General features: G+C 37.6%; 1 protein-coding gene across 5 annotated transcripts in view; it reads right to left on the reverse strand.

The window, feature by feature from the left end:
• LOC120523627 overlaps positions 1–22,580 on the reverse strand; it is a 96,887-nt gene that overhangs the window by 8,624 nt on the left and 65,683 nt on the right. For 4 of the 5 annotated variants that reach the window (XM_039745097.1, XM_039745098.1, XM_039745095.1 and 1 more), the window contains 4 exons: positions 13,452–13,661; positions 11,593–11,724; positions 6,192–6,401; positions 1,265–1,408 (listed from right to left, as the gene is read on the reverse strand). In XM_039745097.1, the coding sequence (XP_039601031.1) occupies positions 1,265–1,408; positions 6,192–6,401; positions 11,593–11,724; positions 13,452–13,661 (696 nt within the window). The remainder of the gene's footprint in view (positions 1–1,264; positions 1,409–6,191; positions 6,402–11,592; positions 11,725–13,451; positions 13,662–22,580) is intronic. The other variant, XM_039745096.1, reaches the window with a different exon arrangement.

The raw sequence follows: 22,580 nt of genomic DNA on the forward strand, positions 1-22,580 counted from the left end.
GCTTTATTATCTAAAAATGCAAATACTGTAGGTTAGTTGCAGTGAAAGATTTGTATATCTTACAGTGAAGCATTGGATAACTTATGGTAAGTAAACAGTTACAAAAATCTTCACATTAAATTTGTTACTAGGCTTCCATTAACTTAGGCAGCTTTTGTACTCGGTGATCACGATATGACCGCCTTGTTCACCAGAACACTGTGCATCATCATTATTCAAAATGCAGACATTTGATGGCACTAAGTTATACGATTCTAGAATTGGTAAGGCAAAGTCTTTACTAGAAAGCTTCTTGTTTCAGATTGAATAGAAATTCCAAAGCTCAATCAAATCAATTATAGCGAAGTTTGAGATTAATAAAGAAAGGAACAAAAATAACCAGAGAAGGATCGACTGCAAAAAGAGAAAATAATGAGAAGATGTCATCAAATTAGAGAAATATGCATACAGATCATGCATTGTGATGAGTGGCACATAACAGAAAAAGGGTCAAATGGAGATGCTTTCAGAACAATTAAAATGAAAAAGAATTCTTCTGTGCATATCTAAACAAAATATAAGGAGGACAAGGTGGCCATCACAGCATAATAATTATTAAATTAGCTGGGTTACAGAGAAGAAAATATAAAATATATTTTAAAGAGGTCATTATTCTTGATGTAAAGAACTCACACTTTATTTGCATTTGATAAATACTGTTCTAAATAAAAAAAACATAGTCGCATTGCTGTTGCTGTTGCTGTTGCTGTAAAGGTGAATCTTGTTTTGTGTTGACAGCACATTGTGCATGGCTGTTAATCTTAATACCATGTGTAGATTTTCCAATTTTTTGTTGGTGGGTTGGGAGCCTGGTTACTACATACAGTGTAAAGAGAGGTATCTATGAAGATCTGTTTTAGCTAATCTGTATTGCAACATTATTTATTTGCTTTATTTGACATATGAACGTAGTGTTGGGATAATGGCACAACTTGCTCTCAAGGATAATGTCAAGGTAGTCAAATTCTGCCTACAACTTTTCCTCCTGCTACCACAGCTGTACAAACCTTTAAGCGCTTTCAATGACAGTGCTTCAGAAATGAGGGGAAAAAGTAAGCCTAACATTCATATGTTTATACTGTCAGAAGAAATCCACACAGACTTGGGGATATTCTCTGCATTTACAAAAACTAAATAACATGATTGTGTAAAAGTCTACTTTTTTTTTAGAGGTTTTTGTACATTATAATGTATAAAGAAAAAGATCACAAAACATGTAACTCACCATTGCCAAGGTATGAAAACTTCAGAGTGCAAGTAAGCTCGCATATGAAATGTTTGTCTTTCGTAGTAAATTCTTCTACAGGGAAATCATAATTCTTTTCCCGACAAAAAGACTTCACCTTGGAGACAATATCCACTGGGTCATCTGGTGAAATAAGGTGGCATGGCAGTTACAGTAAGTATTGAACTATAGTATTCACACATCAGCATTGTTTTCGGATATGACACATCCATCTATTCACCTATTTTTTATACCTACTTAACACATTTCAAGGTTATAGGGAACAACAGCTCATCCTGGACACAGGGCAGAATATGAACTTGAAGGAGGGCACCAGTCTATCACAGAGCCAATTCACACGCACTCCCCACCAGGCCAGGTCAAAGTCACCTATTAACTTGTCGTTCATGTCTTCGGAAAGTGAAATCAAACCTGGGTGACCCCAAGAAAGTCCATTCAAACAGTGAGAGGAACAAGTAAACTTCACACACTTCCACAGTAAAAGTACTGCAACCTTCATTTACTGACTGCTGTTATGGGGTGCATTATGAAAGAAGGTTCAGGAGATTAGATGATCCGTAGTCAATCATTCAAGCCTCATTTAAAAAGCTGGAAATGTAGAAATACATTTTTTAATCAGTGCTATGAATTACTATAAGATAAAAATTCTGGAAGCTAATGTGGTATTATTTATTAAATGTAACATTTAAAGTATTCTAAAACTTAATGTAGCTCCCATGCATTACATGCATTTCAGTGTAATTTGTGTAATCCTTGCATAAAGTTAATTCCATGCATATTTTTTAACTGTATAGTTAGGTCAGAATAAATTATAAAAGCAACACTTAATGTTGTGAAGTACATTACATTGTATTTAAATAAATTCAGCCTGTTTGGATCCCTATCTCCTTAAGCTTGTGGAAGTTCTACCTACTAAAGAAACCAGTCTTTAATCCTTCTGTCCAATCTAACATTTACTTTCCTTGTGTAAAACATTTGCGCACATTCTTCCATCTCAGCTGATTTATAGCCTGACTGATGTAAATATTTCTTTCTAGTACGGATTCCTCAGAACTGCACTGAAAATGCCCCTGTCCAAACTGTGAATGACTTCCTCGTCAAAACTGATGATGACTATCCCTGTGTGCTTCCCCTGCTTGGCCTCACTGCTACTTTGAATTCTGTTCTGTTGACCACGGTATCTTCCTGAAACATTTAAAGGGTGCCCCTTTCTTGCTAAAAATTAGTTCTTTCAAAATGATTCTTTCTTTGTTGGCCAGTATTGGAATCCTAACTGACAGCATCTTTAACTTTGAATCCCTTTTCTTTGCTGCAGTCATAACTTTATGTTATTATCTATAAAAGTATGACCCTGTGTCTTGGCCCAAATTGCACCCCAATGCCACGTTATCAGCCAGTAGACTGCTTTTCCTGTATGGACTCATCTTGAAAACACTGCTACCGAATTCAAGAGTAGTTACATGACTTGCTCAGACCCACATGGTGAGTCAGGTCGGCACTAAACCACAAAGCCACTAGGCCAAACTCCTAAGTAGTTCTATTTTTAAGCTGACTGTTTACTAATATTTTTAAAGAATAAGTATTTTGGAAATTTATATTTTTTGTAGGTTATGTATTACAAATGATGAAAACATTACTCTTTCAGACAGTTCAAAGATGGCATTATGCAGATGTGAAAGGAGAGACCTCATCTAGACTACTTTAACCACCAAGTTCTCCACTTATTTTAAAGACACCTTCTACCAATGTACAAGTCTGTTTTGTAAAGTGACAATACAATTATTTGAATTTTATTTCTTTTATTTTTAATGTCTTGTCCAAATTGAAACCGGAAATGGAAGCTGGAATACTATACATCAAAGACATTTCAAAGACTAAAGTTACAAATTCTGTTGTCAGTTCATTTAATAAATGCAAGATGACTTTAGTTTGGACTTGATGTGATGATGTCACTTCATCACCTTTAAGTCCATAACCGGACCATAATTCAGTGTAGTTAAGAAAATAACTCCACACTCTACCAGACTTAGACCAAGTAAATGCAGATCAAATTATGCAGCTTTTGCTCTGAGAACAGTGTATTTCCCATTTTTGAATGCTTTTAAGGTTAAGGATAGCCAGACCTTATCTTGACAGTTTGGGGAATAATTGAGGAACAAACTGTGGCTTAAGCGCCAGGCAATAGAATAACTCATTAGCTCAGGTCAGTTTAGTATCACCAATTGACCCAATAGATGTGTTTTTGGGATTTGGAAGAAAATCAAGAGCTTCTAGGGAAAAAAAAAAACATGCAGACTTTGTTAGAATTTGTAAAGTACAGAAAGACAGTGAATGGGCTGGGATGTAAAGCTAATCTCCTGGAGGTGGCATTCAGAATTTAAGGCCATGATGTACGAATTCTAAGAAAAAATTCTAAATGCCTTTAATGCTAAGTTAAAGAAAAGTACCTTGATGATAAATTATGTTGATATGGTTACTAATTTACATATGCAAGAAAACATTTGGAATTAAATGGATTTCTGGATTAATATTCATACTCATAAAAATGTGGTGTGATCACAAACCAAGACACAATAATAGACAAATACAATCTCCTTAAACTATTAATACATAAACAAATTAAACTTGTTCTTGTCAACACTGAACACAGTTTATACATTTACTGCCTAAGATGCAAAAACATGGATCTCTAAAATGGCAATTTCTCCAAAAGCTAATTTATACAGAAAGCCAGGTAATCCCAAAGGATTCACAAACTTTTCTGGCAACTGTATACAAATTCAGGATTTCTGTATATCACAGAAATGTTTTCATGAATCTAAGATTACTTTGTTTTATTCCGTATTATAATTCTGGTACTCTTGTATCTTGCAGAATAAAACTACTTTTTGTATGTTTCCTTCTTTCCTCATTTTTTTGCATGCTGCCAGCATTATTTAGCAGGAAAACGGAGTGTGCTGGAGCATATGCCTCCAAGAAAAAGTTAAACCCCAAACAGATATTTGTGTATTTACTCAAGATTCGCTATATTGGTGTTTTTTTTAATAAAATCAACTGTTTCCAGTTTAAATAAAGGATAGGAACAGATCAAATGTATGGATGTGTGTGTCTGTGTGTGTGCATATATCTAACATATAATAAAACGCTAAGGCTGTCCAGTCCTTCAGAGCACTCTGATTGGTCAGTTTGACTTTGGTGCAATTGGTCATTTTGGCTTTGTGATGCGATTAAAAGAGGAAGTGCGAGATGTACATGGAGGAGTAAAGGCATAGGAGACATGCTGGGAGTTGCCTTCAAACTTTGAAGTTCAAAGACATATATATATATGGCTTTCCAGCCAAATAATAATAACAATTTTTAAAAAGTGTAAATTTATAAGGAAAAAACAGAACCGGTGACTTCGTTGCTCATTGGATACTGTGGAAAGCTGGAATACCATATATTGAAAGAAGCGATGATATTTTGCTAAATGTGCAGGTATAGTCAGTCAGCATTTAAATGTGCAGAATGCACTCTCCCATTTGCAGGACGCCTTTCTGTTCCTCTCATTCTATTTATTTCTATATTACCTTTAAAAACTGGAATTGTACATGAGTCAATTCACACAGCTTCACCACATTGCAGACATTCAAGAGTCAAATCTGTGCTCTTTAAAACAAATTTTTAGTGCATGATGCTGTCATTCATTTCCTGTTTTTATCACATATTATTTTGTGTATATATAGAGGTATCATGTCATTTTGTGGAATTTTGTTTAATTCTGGAATGTTATTAAGTTATCAGTCACATGTACAAAATATGTAAAATGCCTCTTTTACAAGGACAGCAAAACATTCAAGTTTCGTTTTCCATATTTTTTTTTTTGAAAGTCAAACAGAAGCTGTGAAGAATTAACACATTTTTGTTATTAATTCCTATTTTGTGTGTTTTATTCCTTTAAACCTAATCTAATCTAATTTTTCCAAAACCAGTATATATGATTGAGTTATTTATTCCTAACTTTGTTTTTTTCGTGGGTGCACAGTATCGTGGGAGCATCGTATTGAGAAGCCTGTATCGCAATACATATTGTATTTGACTAAAGTGTATTGGCTCTTGCCTATTTAAGATTTTTGAGTGGTTCAAGCAAAAATGTGCCTGGCTTCAGTGGCATTAATTATTAAGCTAGTCCTGACTACATTCATTACATTATCTGCAAAACTAAACGTTTGGAGTCTGTTGGCGATTTCTCTTATTCTAAAAAGCTGGTGTGCCGAGCACCATAGTGTAACAATTTTTCATGCAATTGAGAAAGCGAGCATAAATAAGAATGAATGAATGGAACTTTCTTGTAGAGTACCAGAGCATAAAAATTAAAATATAGTCTCATTTGAAGAAATGCAACTAACAAAAGAATGTTACGGATCTTCAGTGTTGAACATAACAGAAATAATGACATAAAATCAGTCAGTCATTATCCAGCCAGCCATATCCTAACACAGGGGTCTGCTGGAGCCAAAGCCCAGCCAACACAGGGCGCAAGGCAGGAACAAACCCCGGGCAGGGCACCAGCCCACCACATGGCGTGCACACCCACACACCAAGCACACATTAGGGACAATTTAGGATTGTCAATGCACCTTAACCGCATGTCTTTGGACTGTGGGAAGAAACCAGAGTACCCGGAGGAAACCCACGGCCTGACATGCAAACTCCACGCAGGGAGGACCAGGGAAGCAAACCCAGGTCTCCTAACTACGAGGCAGCAGCGCTACCACTCCACCACTGTGCCGCCCATGAGATAAAATGAAATATTAACTTAAAAGATCATTAAAAAGTATAATAAAAATATACCAAAAGCTTGCAGTGCTAAAGATAAATAAAACTACCATTTGACATGCAACATCTTCCCTAATAAATAACACACCTTCACTCTCCTTAACAATGTCTAGGGCTTTTCCAAGTTTGGAGTAAGTTGAACGTTTAGCGTCTTTACGTGAGCTGCTGCCTTTTTCAGTTTTAACAAGCAGTTTCTCCACCTGAATGACAGCACAGTACACAAAGGACTTCTCCACATTCAAGTGATGAGACACATGAGGGGGAACGAGTTGATATCTCTCAAGGAGGTCCTGCAGCACTGCATTAAAAAAACACAAAAAAACATTTCAGACTTGGGGATTAATATGGATTTGCAGGTAGAAGAAAAAAAACAATAATACAGAGAGCAGTTAATCATGTTAGATTGCTTTATGTTTGCTGAATTTAAGAGGTAATTTCTTACTTAAGAAGTATTAATTGAATTAATATATGTATTTCTATAAAACTCAATTGTGTATGAAATGCCCTTCACCAGCAGAGGTATTTTATAAAATGGAAATCAATATATTATCTAACTAGCAAAATACCTGCGCTTCACAGCAGTGAAGTACTGCCTTAAAATTTTAATTAAGAAGAATATTAAGCCTTTTTAAACTGAGGGAAAATATACCAATAATTATTTGTTAAGGATCTATTTGTATACCACATTGTCAGTTCGGCTCTCTGGTTGTAATATGACCAAGTTGTGCGCTGAGCTTACTCTTGAGCATGCAACGTACAGTTGGCCATGTGAAAAGTAATCTTGTCTCAAATCTCACAGCTTGGATTGCTGCTGTCATAATCGGTTTGAGTTTCATGGTTTGTTTCAATTACGACAGTATTTGCAGGACTTGTGTTGAAGAGACATTCGGCATCTGTCAAGCGTTGTAAGCATACAACTGGTTTCATCGATAACTTCACATCCAGCTTTTGAGAGTTTAAACATTCATAAACATCAAAGTGTCCACTACTGAAATCGTCACCTGTGAATCTAAGATGTTTAAGAGGCATTGGCGGTTGTCCAAAGGTGTAAAATATTTGGCCATTTCGGTACACTTGAAAGTGACAACCGAACAATTCAGCGGCAGCCATCAACTCACATGCAGATCCATAGGTGAAGGGCTTAAGCATTTCACTCTTCTAGTACTCCTGTGTAGTATAATTATCTCCTGTACCATCATCAGTCCACACCTTGAACCTGTCCCAGTCATTCAATACATAAGACACAATGTTCCTCCGGATATCAAGAGTGAGCCTGATATGGCCGTGCAATATTTAACAAAGAGAATGGAAAAGGCAGGTGCCATCTCTGGGCATGGAAACCACTCGGTAAGTGACAGTTCTTTGATCAATGGTGATCAATTTGATAGACATGTTAATGGGGGTACGGTTGGAATGATAAAGGTAATGGGTACCTGGACAATGTAAAGTAAGTCTAAAATACCTAGACAATAACTATAATTGTAATAAACGAACAATAAAAAGGCTGTAGTTATCAACAGGGAGACATGAATCCCATGGCGAAGCAAGGAAAGGAATGTAGAGACCGGAGCAACGGATGGCCTTATATAGGCAGGCAGCCAACAACGTGGGAGGCGTTGAGATGGGGGACCCAATGCCGCCTCACACGGTGACCGAGCTGCAGGCTACGGACATATATATGTACGTAAGTAGGATTCAGTTAGTGTTGGGAACCCGCGTACCAAATTTCTTGAAGATGGGCCCATAAGTAACAAGGACCGTTGAAAAGTTCAATATGGCAGCCGACAGTGGCATCATACCACCAAAATAAGTACGTACATTGGTTTTGGTTAGCGCAGGAAAGCCGCCTATCAAATTTCGTGAAGATGGGGCCATAAATATGAAAGCAAACATGGCAGACGTTGTCGACCATTATGACCGTTACGCGTAGAATTTCGAAATGAAACCTGCTTAACTTTTGTAAGTAAGCTGTAAGGAATGAGCCTGCCAAATTTCAGCCTTCTACCTACACGTGAAGTTGGAGAATTAGTGAGTGAGTGAGTCAGTCAGTCAGTCAGTGAGGGCTTTGCCTTTTATTAGTATAGATAGATAGATGAATAAACTAGAGAAACCTTACAGCAAAGTTGCGGTAAAAGCCACCTGATAGTATTGCTTGTAGACCAGAGTTCCTCATCACAGATTCAAGTAAGTTATTAACTATTACGCATTTAATTGAAACCAAATCCAATCAACATGATGTCCTCCAAAGAGCAGGACTGCAAAAGACACAGGGTGTCAGCAATTGGTAAGGATTGCTCAGGAGGAAGAAAATCTACTGGATGGTGAAGTTTGGAAAAGACTTAAAAAGAACTGAACTGCATTATATCCACTGCACACCTATAAAATCATTCAAATTCTATGGCTCCCGATCACACGATATCAGAGAAGCACAGTTCATTTTTATAAAAGTCACACACTGAATATTTTCTGTGTGCCAATAGTGCCCTGTGAAATCAACAGAGACACCATTCTTGAATTTTTGTTTACTTTTTTTTTATTTAATTAGCAGTAAAACACCCAAAAAGCAGGAAGACCACCTTATTGTCATTCCCTATCATTTGCTGGTGTTGTCACTCATATACAATTCTGCATTGCAAAACATTACCCCAGGTACTATGCATTTGAACTTCATAGATACATGCGTGGTTCACTTATCTCGCTCTTCATTCATCGCTCTTTACATTCTCCCCATGAAGCTTCCTTTCAATGCAGTTAATAATTCAGAAGTTCTCGTCTTTTAAAGCAGTAGTATTGTGCTGTACCATGTTAGCCATTATGGATGCAATGACACCTTTTATTGGTTAACTGAACAGATTAACATATACAAGCTTTCCTAAAGAAGGGGTCTGAGTTGCCTCAAAAACTTACATATTGTAATATGTTCAGTTAGCCGATAAAAGGTGTTGTTTTGCTTCACTTCTCATTGCATCTTTCAAAGTAAAACTCAGAAGATGTATTTCTGAAGAAAGACCAACTCAGCTTCAATATGATCAGGAAGTAAGAGGAAATATTGTGTACTGCCCAAAAATAATGCATATCCGCTATTAAGGTTGGCCAGTGTCAGTGTAATATGGCATACAAACTGCTTGAAAGTCCTGTGCTGTCTGCTGCAATGACATCTCTTTTAAGTGAGTTCCCCACCCCAAACCCCTTCCATGAGAGACCAAAGTACTGGGCATCCATAAATCAACAGTGGAAAATTAATTTATATGACCACATGGGGTGAAATTTATGTGCACACTCTCTGCTAATGTATGCAGGCAATAGTATTATTGTTATATCATTTAAACACAAAATGACAAGCTGATGCCTGCTGAATAACACATGGAAACACATAAACCTACTCGCAAGAAAAAGCAAATGATTTAATTCATGTCTCTGTATATGCAAAAATGGGAATGTAACCTAACACATGTTAATTTGCTCAGTTCCCTCAAATCCAGGCTTTATGGGTTAAATACTTTCAGAGATCAACTTAAGTTGTTTTCATTTAGCAAGTGCCAGTCCTCATTAGACAAGTGAATAATTTGAATGAAGTACAATTAAGCATCACAATAAACTGGTACTTTTTAAATTGTGAATGTCAAGTGTCAAAATGCACCAGGAATTAAATTCATTTTTTTAACAACATGTGCACTGTTTGGAGGGGTTTATTCAGGGATTGTTAGGTATGAGCTATGAAGAAAGGTTGAAGGAGGTGAATATTTTAACTTTTTTAACTGAGAGTTAAAGCTGAAATCATGAAATAATAGAAGGGGCCCAGTACAGTGGATCCTGTAATATGAGTTATTTAATAGTAAAGTGTTCTTTAATGATTAATATACCAATAGACCCAAAGAAAAAAAACACAGAGATGAAGATGGAGCTTGGTTATATATGACCATGAGAAAGTCACTTCACCTGTCTGAGCTCAAATTGGAAACAAAAGAGAAATGTACTTAATTGTGTCTCAGATGTTGCAAGTTGCCTTGGATAAAGGTGGCAGACAAATAAGTGAATAATAATAAAAGCAGACCAACTTGGAGTCAAAGAGAAAATGACTCAATGCCCAGGAAGTTGAATGGGACCAATGCTTAACTTTATAGAGTGCATTTGGTAGGATTGCACTCCTGGGTAACTGGAAGGTCCTGACCCCATGGGTTCAATTAATAAGAGATTAACTAAAATACAAATGGTAATAACAGACAATTAACTAATTTAAAACCATTAACAAATACTAAGTTAGAATAATTATACATAAATACAAACAGAGGGACATAACTAGTGTAAAGGATGAACTGGCCTCCCAGCCAGTATGGACCTTATATCCTTACATGGTCAGGAGGCCTTGATAATGGAAGGTCAAGGAGGTAAAGATGATATCCACTTTCCATTCCAGGACCCAGATGTAGATGTACATTACCAGCAGCTACATCAGGCCCAGTGTCCTAACAGCCACTGTCGAACACCCGGGATGGTCTTTGGAACTGGGAAGGAGAGCACAGTGGGTGAGTGCCTACTACTGGCAGAGCATCCCTCTTTACACTGGGTGGCAGTATCCCATCTGGAAAGCTCCATTATGGATGCCTGCAGGGCAGCATGGGAGTTGTGGTCCCATGAACCTGCTCTGACATGTTCTGTGGGGGCCGCCAGGGGGAGCTCTCGGATAGCAATGATTCATGGACAGTTGTGGAGCTGCCTGACCCAGATGTGCTTCCTGGAGGCGATAGGTTAAGCACCAGAAGTACTGCCAGGTTCAGAGTTAAAAGGGAGCACTCCACTCGGCTCAGGGAGTTAGAAGTCAGGATTGGAGAAGGGGAACACGTGTGTGGGAGGATGGAGGAGTAAATAGTAGACAGAGAACAAATGGAAACAATGGAAAGATACTTTATTAAATAAATGTTGATTGTGAACCTGGGGCTTGACTGTGCCATTGTGTTGCCCACACTAATAAAGAAATCGGCAAAAACAAAAAAACTAAATTAAAACCAGGGAACGTGTGTCAGTGCAATCCTGATACACGATGGTGAAGAAATTGTTTTTTAAACCATTTAGCAGAAGAAAACAAGAAATCGGACTTCTTAAATGTTAAAATTACAAAGGACTTTAGAAGTACTAGGTTGTTGTACCGTGTTAGCCATTATGAATGTAGAGAAAAGCCAAGCAAAATGACACCTTTTATTGGCTAACTAAAAAGATTACAATATGCAAGCTTTCGAGGCAACTCAGGCCCCTTCTTCAGGCGAGATGTATTACATGATGGATTACATCTTGCCTGAAGAAGGGGCCTGAGTTGCCTCGAAAGCTTGCATATTGTAATCTTTTTAGTTAGCCAATAAAAGGTGTCAAAAGACTTCAGATAAAACAAAAGCTTGAAGAAAAGCTCAACAATGCACGCTGGTTAGGTGCATGCAGCAAATAAGACTCAACAACTGTGGATGAATCAGAAAGGGACCTTCTGATTGGCTTACTTGATGATTCAATTTTCTGTTTTCTTGTTGTACCCTGTAGTTCCTGGAAGCCCTCTGCCAGCCTTTTTACTGATGTTAAGGTGCTTGATTCTTCATGTATCTTACTGGAAGAAGGAGCATCAATCAAAGACCCTGAAAACAAAAACACAGACAAGTAAAAAGTACAGAACATTAAAAAATGTAAAAATGAGTCCTTTTAAAGTCATCCAATTAAATTACATAAAGAATGATTGGCAAGTTTGAACTTTTCATACTCCATTACCTGCTGGTTTGCATTATTTTAGAAATGCAAATTGCAGACTAAGGCACTTATAAAGTGCTTTTTGAATTGAGAAGTTCATTATGTTACAGTCTACAAAGCACTGGCTATTGGCAGGAGGACAGGCATAACATATTTTGTAAGAAGAAACTTAAGCAGTGTAATAATTTCAAGATTGTGATTTAACAGCAAGAAAATTAAGTATATAATAAAAATAAAGGAGGCACTGGAAAAAATAATAATTGAAGACATGACAAATGAAATGAAAGGTATTCAAAAGGTGTGGGCCTTTTATTATATTTTCTATTATATTTGGACAGTGACACAATTTTCATAACTTTGTGGTAAACCCTCTTTACTTTCTTGAAGCCTTCTCTTGATTGTAGACTTTCGCAATGACAGGTTTACCTTGCAGAGAGTGTTCTTCCATCCATCCATTAACCAACCTGCTATATCCTAACTACAGGGTCACGGGGGTCTGCTGGAACCAATCCCAGCCAGCACAGGGTGCAAGGCAGGAAACAAACCCTGGGCAGGGTGCCAGCCCACCGCAGGAGAGTGTTCTTGCTTTGGCTAAATGTTGTGAAGAGGTTCTTCTTCACCAAGGACAAAATTCTGCAATTAACCAAAACAGATGTCTTTTACGGTTTTCCAGACCTTCTGGTGTTGCTGAGTTCACCCATGAGTTCCCTCTTTTCAGAATATACCAAATGGCTGATCTGACCACGCTTCGTGTTTCTGCTGTCTCTCTAAAGAGATTGCTTTGTTTTCTCAGACTAATAATGGACTGTTATTATTACTTGCATGGACAGCTCTTTGGACCTCATATTGTGAGTTCACAGTGACAGCCTCTAAATGCAAATTCCACACTTGCAATCAATTCCAGACCTTTTACCTGCTTAATAGTTAATGAAATGATGAGGGAACTGCTCCCACCAGGCTATGGAACAGCTTCCTTGTCAATTGTCCAAATACTTTTGAGCCCCTGAAAATAGGGGGACCATGTAAGAACATGGCTGTCATTTCTAAATGGCTCATAAGATATTTTTGTTAACCCCTTAAATTAAAGCTGAAAGTCTAAACTTCAATCACATAATGATTGCTTTCAAATCCATTGTGGTGACGTACAGAGCCAAAATTATGAAAATTGTGTCACTGTGTCACTGTCCAAATACTTATGGACCTAACTTTATATTAATAAAAACAACAATAAAACCAAAATGGTTTTAACCTTTTAAACATGTGTATTTGTGTTCAAGGTTTGAAGAAGTGTGGAAAGATCCAGAAGAGGAGAAGGAGACAAAAAGATGTAACATCTTCGTTGATCTTAACAGCAGGAGAAGGAAACATTGTAACTGCAGAAGAGGTAAATACAAGTGTCCTTGGGCTTCCCTGTGGTGCATCCCTGTCACAAGAGATTGATTGAAATGTAATGTTCTAATACTGTGAAATGTCTTGAGATAATGCTTATTAATTGGTGCATATTTATGGACAAATTGCATTTTGCTTGGATGAGGAAATCTGACCCAACATGACTAGTCAATGTAGACACATACTGTATAACCAAAGTAGCAAGTGGAGTATATTAAAGCGTTATTACCTTTACCTTGGGAGTCATTTTCATTTGTTGTGTCACCAGAGAATGGTTTATAAGTAGGATTCTCAGAGCCTTGCTGAGTGATTAGAGTCTGTAAAGTGCCCTTATAATTTTCATTATTAAGATTGACATTCCAACCAAGAACTGCAGAGAGGCGAGTGAGTGCCTCTTTGGCTGCCTCCTGCTCTGCCTTCTGTTTTTTAGGTGAAGGATCTGAAACAATAAAGTGCATTAAATGATATTGCAGTCTTACAAAAAAACATGCTATCTTAAGAATGCTAATATCACTGGCCTTTAGGTATAAGCTGAGTATATGCTGATTTTCACCCACAGTTCTACACACATTAATAACATTAATATGCACCAACGTCTTCATAGGTTCATAGGTTAATTTTTCGTTGTTTCACTGAGTTAATGTATTTTTGTAAAACCCATATCACGGAATACAGGCTTCGAGTGTTGTAACACATTTAGAGGTAAAAAAGAATTTGTATAATGTATATATTTAAACAGATGAGGTTAAACAGGCCATAAAACAAAGTAATCTCAAACTCATTAATATACCCTGTACATGGATCCTAACAATTTGTTCATTAATATTATTGCTAATTCTTGTTCAGTTGACAGCAGAGAAGAGGAAAACAAAAACTCCAAGAAAAGAAACCTCTGGTGAGTCCATGGTCAGTCATAGTGCAATGTCATACACAAAATCAGCCATGGTTATAGATGTGACAACAACTCCCCACTTGTCTACTGTATAATATAAATTTGTGGTGTGAAGTCTAATAAGAAGGTTGAATACTTTCATCTTTGGATTGAACCTTAAATGCCAAGGTTCCCAATATTCCTTGTCATCTAGGGTAGGCTCACCGTATGGACCATCGACATGAGTGCTTCTTTTGACCAGGACCCAATTGCCTTTTGTGGGTCCTCTTGCTCACCTTAAGTATAACTATTTGCATTTGCATACTGATTCCTACAAATAACATCCCATCATTTTTCGGAACACAGCTTGGATCAGTATCAGCTTTTTAATTGAAGACAGGGCTCTTAACCAATTAATGATGGGAGAGATGAGTCTTCAATTCAAATGCTTGAATTTGCTTTATCAAATTTCACTACTCTCATTTTTCCAGAAGTATTTATTTAACAGTATTTTACCAAAAAATACATGTGTTTTGGGTATTGTCAGTATACAATAAAATAACTGATAATATGAGATTTGTTTAACAAACATTTTAAATTTGTTTGCTCCCTCCCATTCAGTATTGGGACCCCATTGGGCCCCATTGAATAAATACTTTCATCACCATTGAAATCATGAGATTAAAAAAGAAAAAGATAAAAAATTGTAATTTTTGTGATAAGGTGTTCCTTTTAAGATACACCTTTCCTTTCTAGCATTTTAGAACTGATGTCCATACATTAAACTGGAAGTCTATCCTTTTTGGGATTTGCTTACATTACAACATTCATTCATTTTCTAACCCGCTGAATCCGAATACAGGGTCACGGGGGTCTGCCAGAGCCAATCCCAGCCAACACAGGGCACAAGGCAGGAACCAATCCTGGGCAGGGTGCCAACCCACCGCAGGACACACACAAACACACCCACACACCAAGCACACACTAGGGCCAATTTAGAATCGCCAATCCACCTAACCTGCATGTTTTTGGACTGTGGGAGGAAACCGGAGCGCCCAGAGGAAACCCACGCAGATACGGGAAGAACATGCAAACTCCACGCAGGGAGGACCCGGGAAGCGAACCCGGATCTCCTAACTGCGAGGCAGCAGCGCTACCACTGCGCCACCGTGCCGCCACATTACAACATTTAAACACCAAAACACTTTTACTTCAGTTTTATTTTTCAAAAAGATAAACACAAGGTATAGTCCTGCTCCCGACAAAAGCATATCCAACATCCAATCGCCCATTTTACATGACTTATAAACAAGCCAGCCCCTTTCATGAAACTTCAATTGTCATATAACTACTTCAATAGCTCAAAATTAAGTCTTCTTTTTTTACATTTTGGTTTCCATCTAGTGTCAGTCAAGGTTTACTTCTTGTTTGCATGGTAGCAAACGTGATAAACAAAATTGTAAAACAAGCTCCATGAAAATATGAGATTATTAGACTTTCTCTGTAATCACTACAAACAGAATGAGGTAAGTAACAGACAGAAAAGTGCTACTTTTGGGTGGAGCATTCCTTAAAAGCCCTTTTTGAATATGTAAGATGTTAAATTTGCAATAAAATAGAATTTAATGATTGAAAATCATTACATGGGGAGCCTGAATTTCAAGCAGGGACTATGCAGTCCTGTAAAGAGATTGTACTGTATGCTAGCAGTGTGCTAACACGACAACATTTCAACGCTCATTAGCTTTATTCTAAAGCTTTGCAATAAAGCACACCAGCCAAGGTGAGCTCTGTGATTGTTCCTTATAAAATTTTGAAATTTGGATGATGTTACTTCAAAGGGCAGTACAGTATACAGTACATATTTTACAGTATATCGATGTTTTCTGTTAACCAAAGCGTAGGTAAAATTCTTACTTTGTTACTATATACTGTAGATAAAGATTTTGGCATTTTCATAAGAATATCCAATATTTTCAACAGTACTATATTCCAATTGACTTCACAGATATGATCTGACATTTTTATTACTCTTTAAATACTTTAAACTGCTGCCTCACAACTCCTAAGAGTCGGAGTTTGAATATCAGGTCCAGTTACTACAATATTTATTGTGTATGTGCGCCCCTTGTTGGAGTGGGTTTCTCACTAGGAAGTTGGCTTACTTCCAACATCCCAAAGATGAGCGAATTAATTTAATTGGCATCTCCAAATTGTAAGGCATTACTGAATGTGTCTTATGATGACTTGGCACCCATTTCAGGTATGGTTCTTGCCTCACTCCTAAAGCTGCTATTCCATATTCCTGTGATAGAGATCTTTTTAAGTTAAACTTTATTTTGGAATTTCTTTTTACTGCGTAAATGTCCTCTTGATATGCCCTGTTTAATGGTAAAAGGATGCCTGGCCAGGAGAGTTCCAGGTCTAAGGGTACCACTAAGATCAGGATCCTGCATTCAGGAGTTTATCTTGCCTTGTGGCATGACTCCATGATCCTTAAATTTGACTAACAAGTTACAAAAAATAGATGGATGGCTGGATAATCTTTTATTTAATTAATACCAGTTATTATTACTGTTAAAAGCAGCCTTTGTCATTTGTCTTAGTACGTTTTGTAGAAGTTTAGCTAATCTGGTGTTACTATGTATAAAAACATTAATAAATACTTCTAACAGAAATGTGCATCATATGACAAATAAAAACCTCCAAGTGGCCATTAAGTGCTTGACATTATCGAGTTTTAGAAATCATTAATGTCTCTTTGGAAGATGGGCAAAGTTCTATTTCACACAACATTTTTTATTTCTGAAGGGGTTATGTTCTATTCATAACATTTTCATTCTTCTGAAAAGGGTCCAGATGAGAAATCCAGATGGTTGATATATCTAAAGAGTGATATTATAGATAAGAAACAATACATTTTATATTTAAAATGAAAATGGTTAACAACAAGTGTATTTTTCAAACAGTCACACATGTATGCCAACTGCTTTCATGACTTATTTTCCTAAATGATATGCTGCCAAACCTGCTATCATGCATTTGGATCAGAGGGTCACCGTACAAGTTATTCTCAGGTATGTAGTTCCACCCAAGGCCGAGAGAGGGTGCTGCTGTTAACTGTGTTGTCTATCTTCTCATCTGTAGTACCAAGAAGCTGCCCAATGAGGGCAACTGACTGCGCCCCCTCCGGTCCCTGGGCTATAAAAGCACGACTGCCCGGAAGGAGGCTTTACTTCACGAACTAGCAACCAGAGAAATGGAGTTTCTCTATAACCTAAAGTACCGTAAGATTACTTTGCCCCGTGCTTCTAGGGGACTATTATATATTATACTAGGGATTCCGCCCCCTGCTTGCTTCACTCGCCAACCCCTGGGTTTGGTTAACCGGATATACAATTTAAAGAGATCGTTATTTTCATGGGAAGTGTTACATAGGCATTATTTTCACTTTTACTTTAAAATTTCAGTTAAAACAATATTTGGAATTAACTTTTCTTCAAGATCGCATTGAATTTTGAATCCGTGTTTAGATTTACATTGTGACAACGCAATATATAACTGCCCGTGAGTGAATATCATTTCTTTCTCTCTAATAAATAAACTGACTTTTTTGAATGTTTGTCCCTGTGATTTATTCATTGTCATAGCAAAAGCTATTCTAACGGGAAACTGTAAACGTTTTAATATGAATGGCATATCAAGATCTCTTTTTGTGTCTAATGTTATCCACAGAAGATGTAATACATTACCTTTCTTGTCGCCTGTTAAATTTTACATGTTAGAATTGTTTGACCAATTTTTAATACAACTAATCTTGTTCCATTGCATAGTGCATCACTCATACATAAATTACGAAATAAAATTACGATATATCCTTCTTTCAATAGTAATTCGTTGGAAGTTGGAAGACCGGACTGTTTTAACACGTGTAGATATTCTATGGGATATTGTAAATTGATGTTTTCATCTTCCGCACAATCACCATCAACTGCTTCAGCATAATCTATTGATACACATTTAATCAATTTGCCGTGTAACCACTCGACAATTTTCACGTTAATTAGTTTCTCGCTGCCATATTTAGATAAATAGGTGATTCTAAACTGGCTCTTTGTAAGTGTGTGTGTGTGTGTGTTCATAAGTAAGCCCTTTAATGAATTGGTATCTGTCCAGGTTAAGTGCCGGAATGCACCTGATGACCATGGTCTTGTTTGAAAATAGTTGTAAGTAGGGCATGACATGAAAGAATTTCATGGTAAAAGTCTCCGTCTCACAGGACCTCCTTCCAAAAAGTCTCTTCAAAAAGTCACGCCTCGTCGCAGTATTAGTCTCGTCTCATCCCAAGATTTTTTTTATTATAATAGAGAGACTTTTGACACTATTGTGCATTTGTTTTCATTTTCAATTGAAGTAAATGGGAACGGCGGGCTTGGCTCCCCAACTTTTATTTTGTCAAGACTATCATTCCCTCGGATGACCACACTGCCCATGAGATATGTTTCAGGGTTGCCACTTTGACATCACATTCTTTGCTGTTTTATTAACTGTATTTTCTGCACAAGTTCAGATTTCACATTTTGAAACTTAACTGTTCCTGGGACAAAGGTTACTGTGTGAAGTTGAGAGGCAGCTAAATCACACTACATTTGCTTCAGGCATTTTAGTTGAACTGTTCCTTTTTAGCCACATTTTGAAAATGTGGTATATCAAAGAAAATCTAAGATCTACTCGAGTGTTTACTGCATTAATTTCAGAATACATCTCTTTGTTACTAGAATATACACAACTTTCAGAGGTGAAGCAGTGAGTGCAAAGACAGAGCTCTGAGGCTTTACTGAAAATGGTCACAAGTATACTGCGTCGATGTCACTTAGGCTATAATCTTACAATAGCATATTTTAGCCATGAAACAAGGATAGATGCAATTTAAAAATAATGAGTTGAACAAACTCTTCTACTTCCGAAACTTAATTAACAGTTTAACTAGCCTGCTAGCCATGTCTGACTTGAAGTATAAAAGAAATGTATGAAAGAGACTGAGAGATGAAATAGTCAATGAAATAGAGCAGGCTGAATCAGGGTCAAAAGACAGGCAAAGCTTTATTAATGGGAAGCCTAACTAAATGGTATCACTAAACAAATAGAAAGGACAAAAATCACAGATTAAAAAGCGGGATTCAAACGCTGTAACTTACCAGATGAAATTCGTAACCTAAAATTCTTTGAAATACCCCAAACTCTTGTTACACAGCATAATATCTTAAAAACAAGATGCGTGATGACGACAGTTTGAAGCATCAGTGGTTACATGGTAGCAACCAGCACCACTACCATATACAGCATGGCAGCAGCCATGACATTCGAGTGTCAAGTGACACAATCAGTCATGGAATGGAGTGCAATAATGTTACCATTGTAACTCTAAAATAAGTAACAGAAACATTTTTTTTCTCTTCCCTCCTCTGCAGACCGGATGACTGATGGCTATAACACCTCTGATGTCATTTCCGTTGCCTGTCCACCTGGACCTGCCTCTTCCTGCCAGAAGGACCCAAAACCGGAAGCTCTGCCATATTTGGCAGTTCTGTTGTGAACTTGCAGTTATTGCATATCCTGTTCTTTTTCTTTGCAATTCAATTATATGGGGTAACCAGGCTGGTACTCATACTCTTTATCGCGGTCTTCTTCTGTTACACTGTACAACATTAGAAACATCAATTTTCTGTACTCACATAATCCTTAATAACAAGTGTAATAATAATAATAATCATCATCATCACATAGTAACAAATACATTACAGTTAGGAAAAAACAATTATGTGCAACTAATAATACATTTTCTTATTGTCTATATGGAGTTTGTGTGCTCTCCATATGTCTGCATGGGATTTCCCTGTGAGTATTCCCAAATTCCCAATGACGTACATGGAATTTTGGGTGAGTGGGCTTGGTGATGCCCACCTTTGTGCATTAAGTAGGTTTAAGAATATTATGTAATTGTGGAGAGTTGGAAATTGATGTAGAATATGGTGGGAGATTTTACCTTTAACCTTTTACGTGTCTATGCCACAAGTATATTTTAAAAAGAAAGGAAACATGTCTGATCCATTTAAGAACAACATGTGTAACAGCTGTTGTCACAGCTATTAATAAATAATGTGTGATTAGGTTTCAGGCCTTGAGAGGATGTGACTGAATTCCTACTGCTGCAAAAATCACTTTGGAAATAACAGGATGTCCCAAAACAAGATCTAACATAGAGGTGTGTAGTGTAATCTAATTCTTGAGTGCCAATGGTACACCCTCAACTGAAATTTATTGGCAACTGCTAGAGGTGTCTGGTGTAAGATAAATACAGAATGCACACTGTACATGTCACTCATGAACTGTTATCATGCTTTGCATGGGAGCTGCTGAACAATCCACCTCACAGCACAGACCTCGTGTTCAATTTGCGAACAATGTCATGTTACTTCACTTTTAGTCTATGACTTATCTCCACACTTTGTTCTTTTTCTTCTGTCTTATATAAGTTTCACTTGTATATACAAACCGGATTCCAAAAAAGTTGGGACACTAAACAAATTGTGAATAAAAACTGAATGCAATGATGTGGAGATGACAAATGTCAATATTTTATTTGTAATAGAACGTAGATGACAGATCAAACGTTTAATCCGAGTAAATGTATCATTTTAAAGGAAAACAACAAATCCCAAAAAAGTTGGGACAAGTAGCAATAAGAGGCTGGAAAAAGTAAATTTGAGCATAACGAAGAGCTGGAAGACCAATAAACACTAATTAGGTCAATTGGCAACATGATTGGGTATAAAAAGAGCTTCTCAGAGTGGCAGTGTCTCTCAGAAGCCAAGATAGGTAGAGGATCACCAATTCCCACAATGTTGCGCAGAAAGATAGTGGAGCAATATCAGAAAGGTGTTACCCAGCGAAAAATTGCAAAGACTTTGCATCTATCATCATCAACTGTGCATAACATCATCCGAAGATTCAGAGAATCTGGAACAATCTCTGTGCGTAAGGGTCAAAGCCATAAAACCATACTGGATGCCCGTGATCTCCGGGCCCTTAAACGACACTGCACCACAAACAGGAATGCTACTGTAAAGGAAATCACAGAATGGGCTCAGGAATACTTCCAGAAACCATTGTCAGTGAACACAATCCACTGTGCCATCCGCCGTTGCCAGCTGAAACTCTACAGTGCAAAGAAGAAGCCATTTCTAAGCAAGATCCACAAGCTCAGGTGTTGCCACTGGGCCAGGGATAATTTAAAATGGAGTGTGGCAAAATGGAAGACTGTTCTGTGGTCAGACGAGTCACGATTCGAAGTTCTTTTTGGAAATCTGGGACGCCATGTCATCCGGACCAAAGAGGACAAGGACAACCCAAGTTGTTATCAACGCTCAGTTCAGAAGCCTGCATCTCTGATGGTATGGGGTTGCATGAGTGCGTGTGGCATGGGCAGCTTGCATGTCTGGAAAGGCACCATCAATGCAGAAAAATATATTCAGGTTCTAGAACAACATATGCTCCCATCCAGACGTCATCTCTTTCAGGGAAGACCCTGCATTTTTCAACAAGATAATGCCAGACCACATTCTGCATCAATCACAACATCATGGCTGCGTAGGAGAAGGATCCGGGTACTGAAATGGCCAGTCTGCAGTCCAGATCTTTCACCTATAGAGAACATTTGGCGCATCATAAAGAGGAAGGTGCGACAAAGAAGGCCCAAGACAATTGAACAGTTAGAGGCCTGTATTAGACAAGAATGGGAGAGCATTCCTATTTCTAAACTTGAGAAACTGGTCTCCTCGGTCCCCAGACGTCTGTTGAGTGTTGTAAGAAGAAGGGGAAATGCCACACAGTGGTGAAAATGGCCTTGTCCCAACTTTTTTGGGATTTGTTGACACCATGAAATTCTGAATCAACATATTTTTCCCTTAAAATGATACATTTTCTCAGTTTAAACTTTTGTTCCGTGATTTATGTTCTATTCTGAATAAAATATTAGAAGTTGGCACCTCCACATCATTGCATTCAGTTTTTATTCACGATTTGTATAGTGTCCCAACTTTTTTGGAATCCGGTTTGTATTTGGGCAGTACATACTTAACACTTTTCAGTTTTTAAAGTACTCTGTTTAATAGCAAGCCTGAATTCAGTGTTTAGTGTCCGGTCTCCTCTTCATTGAACTTTCTTCATTTGGTGTGCATTTTACAGTCAACTTGTTGGATCATCAAGTAGTATTCCACTCAAAGTCGAGGATTCGCACCGTTGCCAAATGCTTCTCCTCCTCGCTCCCTAACAGATCGGACAACTGGCAGGACCAGTGACGTCACTTCCAGGTTACAATGCCCTTGGCCCATCTTTTGTTTTTGTCACCTGATATATGGGGTTCACCTTAATGGTGCCCGAACACTTTTATCATCTCTCTGTGTTTTCCTTACACTTAACCACTGT

The sequence above is a fragment of the Polypterus senegalus genome, chromosome 2 (genome assembly GCF_016835505.1).
Source record: "Polypterus senegalus isolate Bchr_013 chromosome 2, ASM1683550v1, whole genome shotgun sequence".
In the NCBI taxonomy this organism is placed as follows: domain Eukaryota; kingdom Metazoa; phylum Chordata; class Cladistia; order Polypteriformes; family Polypteridae; genus Polypterus; species Polypterus senegalus.